This window comes from Prosopis cineraria, unplaced genomic scaffold (assembly GCF_029017545.1).
Source record: "Prosopis cineraria cultivar Desert tree isolate PC_DT_omini unplaced genomic scaffold, ASM2901754v1 PC1589, whole genome shotgun sequence".
Lineage (NCBI taxonomy): Eukaryota > Viridiplantae > Streptophyta > Magnoliopsida > Fabales > Fabaceae > Prosopis > Prosopis cineraria.
Window position 1 is genome coordinate 1 of NW_026556914.1, and position 11,373 is coordinate 11,373.

At 31.5% G+C, this 11,373-nt stretch overlaps 1 protein-coding gene across 1 annotated transcript; it reads left to right on the forward strand.

Moving 5' to 3' along the window:
- Positions 1-248: 248 nt before the first annotated feature.
- On the forward strand, positions 249-6,816 carry LOC129300435 (methionine aminopeptidase 1A; the record flags this gene model as incomplete). Its single annotated transcript, XM_054939006.1, has 16 exons — positions 249-261; positions 856-906; positions 1,479-1,664; positions 1,966-2,041; positions 2,163-2,210; positions 2,317-2,361; positions 3,053-3,152; positions 3,384-3,435; positions 3,518-3,559; positions 4,155-4,216; positions 4,309-4,407; positions 5,108-5,181; positions 5,285-5,354; positions 5,825-5,890; positions 6,015-6,103; positions 6,595-6,816. Coding segments are annotated over 16 exons (1,151 nt in total), but the record flags the coding sequence as incomplete, so codon positions are not given.
- Positions 6,817-11,373: the final 4,557 nt, after the last annotated feature.

Here is an 11,373-nt window from a genome sequence, read left to right on the forward strand (position 1 = left end):
TCATTAATAAATACTGCTGTCCTTTTCTTTGGGTTGATTCCCACGTCTCATGTCTCTGACTCAACCGAATTCTAATGCATTTTTTAAGAGGAATCAATTCGTCCAAGTTTTGCTTCTCTCTGGGTTTTCGGCTACCTCTGTACCCCTCTGCAGCCCTAGCCTTCCTGGTTGAATTCGCTGTGAATAAATCCCGGGACATCATGGCTGATGTTGCTGAGACCACCCTCTCATGTGCTAACTGTGGCAAGCCGCTCATCTTCATTACGTGATCTTTTTGGGCAGCTGCTCAGCTTTTTAGTTCTCTGGCCATCCATTTTCTTCCTTTTGCATCTTCTTCTTGTTTTTATATGGGATTGTGAGAAGAGTTCTGCTTATTAGATAATGGATTATATCTTAAAAACAAGTTTTTGGATGCGATAAACAAGTTTTGGGACGCGATTCCCAGCAGAATGATTTTAGTGTTGTATTTGACGGCATGGGTTTTTTGGGAACCTAGGATTGGATTGTTCATGGACTTCTTGCCCCCAATTCGTAATTCTGAGTAGAAAGCAAGTGCAGCCATCTTCAAGTCAATTCCTAGCAGCCTTGGATAGTGAAAGATGAAACTTTTAGATTGCTTTTTAAATTTTCATGCAATCTCTATAGTAATTATATATATATATATAGTCGACCTATTTTGGAAACTGGATCAATTTCATTTGAAGGTCTATGAGCTAGTAGCTTATTTCTGGGCGTACTTATTTCATTTTCAGATTTTCTTGGTTTCTACCTGGAAAAAGCCTGAAATAAATTTTTCTTGAACTGCAGATGTTTAAATAATCATGTTTAATCAATCTTCTCTTTCACTCTATTCAGGTGTCCAAAATGCATGGAATTAAAGCTGCCTCGCGAAGGTGCTGCTTTCTGGTTGTAATTGTTCACTGCTTTATCAGCTTTTGCAAGTCCTTTATTTGCCATGGAAGTTGAGTGGATGATATAGAGTGAAGCAACCTCTAAAAATAGCTTTTATACTGACAGTTCTCTTGCAGAAATTTTTTATAAAAGTTGCGGGAAAGTTCTTTGTCTTTCCGATTAGCCGATACATCTCCATAAGTCCTGAGTATAAAAAAATTAAAAAAAAAAAGTTGATTGTCCCAGTGGTTGTTACGGAATATTGTTAGTCTCTTTAATCTATTAATGTAGACTTTAGAGGTTTTCACGTATTGTGGTTTCCTCAATTTGAACAGATGAACTTGGATATTTTTTGCGCTTCAGTGTTGATGTGGCTAATAATATTTCTTAAGTCATTTAATTACAGAAGATTGTGTTAGTAATTAGAGGCTGGGTTTGCTGGGCAAACTTTAAAAGTTGAGGATGGCCAACAATAGCTACTTTCTACATGCTTGTGAGAGTTTATATTGCAAACGTTTTGTAATTTTACTTTTACTTCTCAATGTAATATCCTTTATTTTGGGGCCAATTTTAAAATCTCTTGACAGCACGCAGGATTGTTTCAAAGCTTCATGGAGTTCACACAAATCAGTACACATGAAGGCAAAGCTAACTTCTTCTGGGACAGGCAATCTGCAGCAACAAAATTCAGACTCACTTGGTGAAGGGTGGTTATATTGCTTGAAGAAAGGGCAGGCTCGAACTCCCAAGATGCCTCACTTTGATTGGACTGGGTAATTCACTCGGACTTTGTTTTTGCATTTTATAAATCTCACATCATGTTTAACCATCACAGAATATTATGTTCAAAATTGGTAACAATATAATACTGTTTCTGAACTTCAGGTTCTCCTGTTTTTGCCTTTCTCATGTTTCCTTTAGATCTGTGCATTTGATTAGTTTGAGCATCCCATATGTTCGCAACAAGAATTATCAATTCTTTTATTTGCTCCTTATACATATAATTTTTGTTAAAAAATTTCATTTGTTGATAATTGGGAAGTGGAAACTAAGTCTCATTGTTGCTTTTATAAGGACGCTGAGGCCATATCCCATGTCTCCTAAACAAATTGTACCGGCTCATATTGATAAACCTGATTGGGCTGATGATGTAAGTTATTGGTAATTCTTCTTCCTCATATCTACATATAACCTAATAATTGGAGGTCATCTTCTGATGACTTAGCTTAGGTTCAGTAGTTTGTAAAATGTTGTTTATTACCTGCTTGCAGGGAATACCCAAAGTTGAGCCTAATAGTGATCTGCAGCATATTGTTGAGGTGAGTGTTTTTAAGATGCATTTGCTGGCAATACTAGGTTAGAGTACGCTGTTGGTATTTTTTTTAGTTTGCCATTATAAATTTGTTATTGATTGTTTATTTGCAGATTAAAACTCCAAATCAAATTCAGAGAATGAGAGAATCATGCCGAGTATGTGACTATATCCCCCCTGTTTCCCTGTATAGATTCTTATCTTATGGCGCAGTTCTTTCTCTTTCTATGTTTTCTTTTAAATCTAACTTATTTTATCCAACGCTAAAATTCATTTTCAGCTTTGATTACAGTACAGAATCATGTTACTCATTTGGATGTGGTGCTAACTGCTAAATTTTCTCCTTGATTGGTGTCTTTGTTATTTAATAACTTCAAGGCGCATGGCCTGGTCATCTGAATCAATTTCACTTGTTGATGAATGATTCTTGACCTGTTATCCTGTGATACGCTTGAACAATCTATATGATCCTAGTTCATGCCGATAACTGCTAAATTGCTGCTGATAAGAACCTTCTGGTTTATTTATATTCAATGTATGGTTTTACTTTATTGAGCTTAAGAAAGTGGACTGGCTGATTACAGAAGCTAGATCAAGAAACAAAAAATGCTTAAAAATGGTGCCCAAGGTAAGTTTTTCAACAAAAAATGCTTAACTGGTTTTTCCTGTATCACCTGGTGATAAAAGTCTTTCTCTGTTTACTTTTTTAGACCGTTAAAGTGGCTATATTAACTAATAGAGCAGAACTTTTGTTGGCAGGTTCCTAAAATATGATGGGAAATTTTAAATATAATTACGCTGTGTTCTTAATTATATGTTTTTGACTTAAGGAACCATGCTGATTTCCAGATTGCAAGGGAGGTTTTAGATGCAGCTGCTCGGGCAATCCATCCAGGTGTGACCACTGATGAAATTGATAGGGTCGTCCATGAGGCAACTATAGCTGCAGGTATTGATTTTAGTGAGCGCATTATATTTCGGTTGGAATATCTTTGGAATCCTGTAACTCTACTGGGAGCATATAACTACAGATTTTATCATATCATAGTGAAACATGCATTCCTTTGTTTTACTTTATATATCTTCATCTCATATAATGCCATTTTTTAACTCTACTGGGGCTTTTTTCTGATCAATAACTGGTCGTGTTAGTAATTGTATGTATTTTTTATCATTGTAGGAGGTTATCCATCTCCTCTGAATTACCATTTCTTCCCAAAGTCTTGCTGCACGTAGGTACTTGCCTTCTGTATTTGTTTCATTTTCTTCATCTTCTTCATGTTTGTTAACGTTATGTACCACTCTTTTTAACAGGTCAGTCAATGAAGTAATCTGCCATGGAATTCCTGATGCTAGGTAGGGTGTCCTATGCTTTTGCTGAAGAAATTCCGTTTTGGGGGTCACTTTTTCTATTATTTCCTCCGCCCAATTAACAGTCTTCTCCTCAACTGTGAAACATTACTTTGCCCTCTCCTTAAAAAGATACCTTACAACTAAACCCATGATTAGAACATATTCCAATGAATTTTTTCGAGAAACTTCACCAATTAATTGGCAATAGTTAACAACTCATGTATAAATATGCATTCATTAAGTATAGAATTAATTCCATAAACATGGTTCTAAATGTGACAAAAATTTTAAGAAATATATTTTTTAATGTTATACTTTTCACCCCAAAAAGTCCATATGATCCTTGGTGGTTTTGCATTCAAATGGCTTCAATACCAAGGTATTGTTTCTTTTAGATGAGTTGATGCGTGTGGGTGCACACGCATGTATTTTCTTGACATAGAAGGTTCTGCAAAACTAATTGCCCGAGTTTACTATGTCTTTTGGCTTGGTCCTTTTCTAGATCATTACGTATTTAATAATGGTAGCTTAATAGCTGCTTCCGGTAAATAAATATATTAACTTGAGAACTTTCACCTAATATATGCTTACTCTACAGGAAGCTTGAGGATGGTGATATTGTAAATGTTGATGTCACTGTGTACTATAAGGGAGTTCATGGTGAGTTGACTAATGTCCATTTGTTTTGTGACACACTTTCAACTTTTAAACAAAAGATTCCATGATTGGTTAATCTTAGAGTTGTTATGCAGCTGATCTTAATGAAACATACTTCGTTGGAAATGTTGATGAAGAATCTCGCCGGCTGGTCCAGTGCACATATGAGTGCCTGGATAAAGCAATATCAATTGGTATTTGTCCATTGAATTTCAACTCTCAACTCTCTGATTTGACTCTAGATATTATAAGTTCTAGATTTTAGTAGGCTTGGATTTTCCCCATCCTCTACTTTTTCTATGATGTCTTATGAAGCAATACTGTTGAAAGTAAAGACTTGGTTCTCGTTGATAGAGACATTAATATCTAACTGATTTGGGAACATATTACTTTTGTTAACGAACCTTTACCTCTTCTCTTCTAAATTGACGTGCAATTATAATTTAGGTGTGATTAGTGTTTTCTTTAGTCTTTGAATGTTTTAAAATATTCTAATATATTGCTAACTTAGTTGTGTTTTGCATTTTAATTTTTAAACTGTCTGATTGCTCTTATGCGTACTGCTTTTGGAGTAAAGCTATAAGCCTTACATTTGCAGCTGCCAGTAAAGTCATGATTTAATTTGTATTTTATATAGAAAATTTTTAGGATGCTCCATCCACTTACCAATGTTTAAAACTTGTCTGATAACTTTACTGTGCAAGCATCGTTTGGAAAAAGTAGTGATAACCATAATTATGTAAATTGTCATTTGAAGTTATGTCAAAGTTCACCATGTTTTTAATTGGTTAGGAGTTGGGAGAAAATTTCTGCATGCTTAGTCTTGTAAGCATTGGTTGATGTGTAAAAAATTCAATTACCTGTTTCTAATTCTTCTTTTCTCAAAAACTTCAGTGAAACCTGGAGTGAGATTTCGTGAGATTGGTGAAGTTATTAATCGTCACGCCTCAATGTCTGGTTTCTCTGTGGTAATGCACATAGTTTTGTTAAAACCTAATGTGTTTGATTATCTTTGCTTGATTGGCTGGAAGCTATTAATGTTTTGTCACTCTTCCCTTTCCCTCTTTAAAGGTAAAATCATATTGTGGCCATGGAATTGGAGAGCTCTTCCATTGTGCACCAAATATTCCCCATTATGGAAGTATCCTTATCGCATGCAGGAATGTGGAAAACATGTATTGAAAAAATGCATTCTGAATCTTCTGATATTTTACTTAGCTGTGCAGGAATTATTTGAATCAAAAGAGACTAGTTGATAGGCAGAGAAAAATATTTTCAAAGGGACAGCTTTTTTTGTCTCAATTAATTTATGCCAGCTAAGCCAAAACTCGGAAATCTTGCTTGTCACTTATCAGCCTCTTTAAACTTATCTGTTCGCTATTTTCTTTGTTTATCAGACATCCTTTTTTGGTCTCTGTTGAACACAATACTTCGGATTTTAGGCCTCATAACATTCTTTTTCGTGGCTTTCTTTGATATTTGTTTCAGAGTCTCTTGCTTAATTTGGATAATGCTGCCACTTGACAATGGCATTATGGAATGCTTTTAATCTATTTTCTTAAACTTCCCCCGCAATATTCTGTCAAAGGTCAACCTTAACAGTTTTTTCAGGAAATAAAGCAGTTGGTGTGATGAAGGCTGGACAGACCTTCACAATCGAACCAATGATTAATGCAGGTACCTTTTGCTCGCTAATTTAATGATTAATTTACGCCTCTGGCAAAAAAAAAAAAAAAAAGAGGATTAATTTTCCCCAAAGTGTACCCTTTTCTTCAAACTCTTGACAGAATTTTCTGAACAGGTGTTTGGCGCGATAGAATGTGGCCTGATGGATGGACTGCTGTTACTGCAGATGGCAAACGCAGTGCTCAATTTGAACACACACTTCTGGTAAGCGCAGATTCATAAACTTACAAATTTCATGCATGTGTTTTCTGAGTTCTAACATGATCAGTGAGGATCATAATGTTTTATTTTATATATTCTTTTCATTTTTATTATAAGATATTTCTAACTACTACATGAAAACTAAGGAGAGGTGATTAAGTTATTAATTTTGTTTCAAAATAGAGTAAACTTCCAATCTTACCGCTATTTAAATGAAAATTTTTAAATTTGCTTTACATTTTTAAATTTGATGAGTTTAAATAGGGTTAATTTCAGAAAAAACAATTAATTCCCAATCAAGTGCTTTATATTAAGAAAAAAATATTTTTAAAAGGCAACCCTGTAATGGGAACTAGTGTGGTATTTATTTTAAACTGAGTTGTAATTAGGAGGAACATATTTGGAAAAAAAAAATTCTAGAAGGATTCTTTTGAAAAATAAAAGAAGGTCGGGGCGTAAAGGTTGATTTACCCTTTTTTTTTTCCCTGGTTTAGGTAACGCAGACAGGTGTTGAGGTTCTGACAGCAAGACTGCCAACTTCACCCAATGTTTTCGATTGGCTAAATTCGTGAATGGGTGTGACATGTCATGTTCCTACACTGCTTTTTTGGTTGGATATTGAAGTTGAGTTCAAGGTCACATGAACTTAAAATAGATACATTGCATTGGAGGCTCTGCAATTTTATGTTATGAACTTTGATGATTTTCATGATTGATTGTTTATTGTCATATTTTTTAATGAAAATTAGATGATAAAAAGTCTTTCTTAAAATCATGGCCAAAGTACACGAAACTCACCTCAATTTTAGGTTAGACGCATATAACCTCTTTGAAAGTTTAGGAATCACCCTCAATAACTTTCAGATTTTGACCATTAATCTCTGCCGTTACAATGATCATTAACTGTAATCAAATGCATGTCACATCACTCAGTTGTCCGTGAGTAAATTAAGTTGGAATAAATTAATAAAATATAACAAATTACTTGTCATCTTCGGATAATTTTAATTTTAAATAGTCTAATGAGGCATGCAATTAGTTAAATTTAATGATGATTTTAGTAGCAAGAGATTAATGGTCAAGATCTAAAAATTAAGGGTGCAATTTTTAAATTTTTGAAGATGAGGGCTGTTTCACATATTTGACTTGACTTAAGGGAAAGTTTAATGTAGTTTAGCCTAAGTCAATTTTATCATGTTCCCATTGTATATACACATATTGGATTCCGTAATTAATGCATAAATATCTATCTTATTTACCCCCTCTTATAGGTAAAAAAAAGAATTTTTTTGAATTACATTTATAATTCACGTTAGTAAAATTTTATCAATATTTTTTTTACCTTCCATTAAATATTAGAAAGAAAAATATGTTATCAAAAAATGTATATTTAATAGGATAAAATTTAAAAAAAATAAATTTTTAGAGTTAATAAGTTTTAATATTTTCTTTAATTTAAACTAAATATGTAGGAAGTAATTTATAAATAGGATTAGAGGACTAGTTGCATGAACTCCATGTTTATTTTTTTGGCCTGAAGGCTCCATGTTGATGACAGTTTGAAAACTAATTTTACTTATTTGGTTGGAAATTTTCTAAAGGGAAGGCTAATTATAACTCATACTAAGTATTTTGAGGTTGATATTAACTCCCTCAAATAAAAAATTTGGTGAAAAGTAACCGGTCATATTTTCTTAGGATTGTTCAATCTAAATTTAAGTCTATTAAAACCTGATAGACATGAGTTAAAAAAAAAACCTATAGAAATGAGAGTAAATTAATAATAAAATTTATACAGAGGTATCTAAATTACTTTCTAAATTTACTCATATTTTGGATTCTTTTATTTTGCTTGGGAGAGTGACAACTAAGAATTTCATAAAAAAAAGAGAGTTAAATTTCATAACTTAAATTTTTAAATTCAATATTCATCCTTCTTCATTTTAGCACTAAAAATTTTAATTTTCTTAAAAATTTATGATTTTTTAATATAAGTCAAATTTTATATTAAAATAAAACAATTAGTACATAAGAACCAAAATACACCTTGGGTCACAATAGAAGAAGAAAGACAAGAAAAAACAACAACAAAGCAAAAGCTACAAAAGTGAGAACACGAACAAATATCAAGCTTCGATCAACACCTTTGTGAAGAAGTTGCAAGTGAAACCAAAACAAACTTTCATCACAAGGAATTTTTGTAGGCACTTATGATCTTGAACAGCAAGAAAGTGCATCACCAAGAACATTAATTTCACCATGGGCTTAGAAATGAGAATGACACTGAAATGCATTTGCATCGGACTATAAGGTTGCTTGGAAGAGCATTATCTTGCAAAAATCATGATTTAGTATTAATCTTATGAAATGCTTAGTTGTCATTCTCTTAGATTATGCTATTTATTGAAACTAGTTCATTCTTTTTAAATAAGTCAAACCATTTGGTTCTAATTACATTTTTCAACCTCTAAAACCACCAAAACATTTTCTGCTTTGATTTCTCTAGAAAATTCAAATGCATGAAAGCATTGATGTTGAACTTTTTTTTTTTTAAGTTTGAATGGAAAAAGAAACTATAATAGCTATTTCTTTGATTGACCAATCATTATGCAGTTATGCACCTTACACAATTTAAGGTGGATAATGATATTCAACTTTTATTATGATGGACAACCCATTTAAATTACCCTTCTTGGGGCTTTTGTAGTTTTTTTATCCATTATATTTAAATGGAATGTGGAGTTAAATAATAGTTAAGATTTAAAAATTTTATCATCTTTGTATCAAAAAAAAAATTATCATCTAAGTGATGTTTGTAAATGTTACAAGTGATATTTTTAATTTGTAATAAGTAATAATATAAATTATAATAACGGGTTTTGTCATGGCTTTTTTTTTATCTTAAATATAATTTAATTTTATTTGATTTTATATAAGTTAATTTTAAATTTGAATTCAATATAAGATTGATTAAATACAACTTAATTATAAATATTAATGTAAAATATACAATTTCTATTTATTTTTTTTTTCTATAATTATTCAGTTGTATATTTATAAAATATCAATTTTTTTAACCAAAATTTATACTTTATTGTTAATAAATGTTTAAGATATTTTCATATGGTATAAAAATTTCAAAATAATACTTATTTTATTATTTCATATTATTATATATTTTGAATTCTTCACTAATCATATATATTTTGTATTAATATCAAAATATATATTAAAATATGTTTATACCTGTTTTACTTTTTTAGTCAATTTTATTTGAGAAAATTTTGAAGAAACGAGTATATGAAAATCAGAAAAAGATTGAGAACAAAAAAATAAAAATAAAAATAAAATAGAAAAAACTATCCAATCATAACAAAATATATGATATTTCTGCACCTAAAAGGTGGCTCATCAAAATTGTTAAGTCAAGATCATCATTAGATGCTTGGTAAGCAAGTAGATCGATACAACTGTTTGCTTTCCAAACACATAATAGAAAGTACTTTTTCAATTTTTCGTAGTAAAATCTCTATACTTCTCGATATAATTGGAATAAGGATGTTGGGAGAAGTTATGTTGAATCAAGGATAAAGCTTCAAAGAAGTCTGAATAAATGTTAACTTTGGTTAGCTTAATATATTAACAAAGTTTGATTCCTTACAAAATGTTGAGCAGTTTAGCAGGCATGCTAGGGTAATAATCGAGATATTTAAAAAATTCTTTAATCCAATTTCTATAAGCAACACGAATAAAGCCTCCACAAGTCATAGCCTTATTGATGTTAACTAATTCATCAATGTTGAGTCTAGCTCGACCTATTTTAGGATGGTTCTGTTTTACTTCATATCTTGCAACCTCCTTTGATAAGCCGTTAATCTTAGACTATAAGTTGGTATCATTGATTAGTTGTTGTTTGTTGATGAATGCAATATCTTTGTCAGGTGTATCCTTTTCTAAAAAAATGTTCTTGCATCTTGCCTTCTAGATGTTCCAATATAACAAGGTGAAAAGTTTTTGCTAAGGAGTCCCTCTTGAGAACATTTGACATCATTTTTTGTATTCTAAGTTTTACACTCCTACACAAAAAGAGAAAGAAGATATTAAATTTAGAATGCTTAATTAGTTTCATCCAAACTTCTCGAGCGAAATTCCTTATAGTCACGCAAGATGTGAATTGAGGAATATGGGGAGTTGCAACTGTAAAGGCAAATCATTGGACAAGAGTTATTCCCATTTTTAATTGTATAATTGATTTGAAGGCAGTTCCAAGCAGCTTTTCAAATAAAACATCTAATTTTCTCATACGTTGGCCATTTCTAAATTCTTAACCAAATTTATGAATTAGTCTAGTTACATAATTGCATAGCTTTGTAGGCAGATTTAATGAAGTTGCTATTATTGGAAGGCCTCCAATAAATAATATTTTCATCACCTATGAGATTAGGAGCACACATAAGGAAAATAAGGAGAATTGCATTGTAGGCATTAAAAAAGAAAATTACACTTTAGACCTAATAAATTATGATAATGCATTGTAGGCCTAAAGGCCTTTATTGCAGTTATTTTAGGAACGAAAGTACAATTTTTCCTTCATGTGATTTAAAAATTCAGAACCTATGCAAAACCTCATCCAAAAGCACAACATGATGTTCATAAATTCTTAACATGATATTCATAAATTCTTAACACAGTGTCCATGCATACTTAGTTGATTTGTAGGTTAATTAAAATATACAATCACACAAAGAATGTACAACCCAATGTCTATGGATGTACAACACAATATTCATACATTCTCAACACAATGTTGATAAATTTTCAACATAATATTCATGCGTGTCTAATTGATCAATAGATTTAATAAAATGTACAAGTTACATTGACAATGTACAAGACAATATCTATGAATGTACAGTACGATGTTTATGCATTCTCAACTAAATATCCATACGTGTCAAGTTAATAAGTAGGTTTAATAAAATGTACAAGTTACGTAAACAATGTACAATACAATGTCCATGGATACACAATATGATGTTTATGAATTTTCAACACAATATCTATGCATGTCCAGTTGATCTGTAGGTTAATTAAAATAAAGTTACATAGAGCATGTACAACATAATGTCCATAGGTACACAACATGATGTGCATAAAATTTCAACACAATGTCCATGTGTGTCCAGTTGATCAGTAGGTTTAATAAAATATACAAGTTATGTAGATAATGTACAATATAATGTCCATAGATGTACAAACACAATATTCATGCA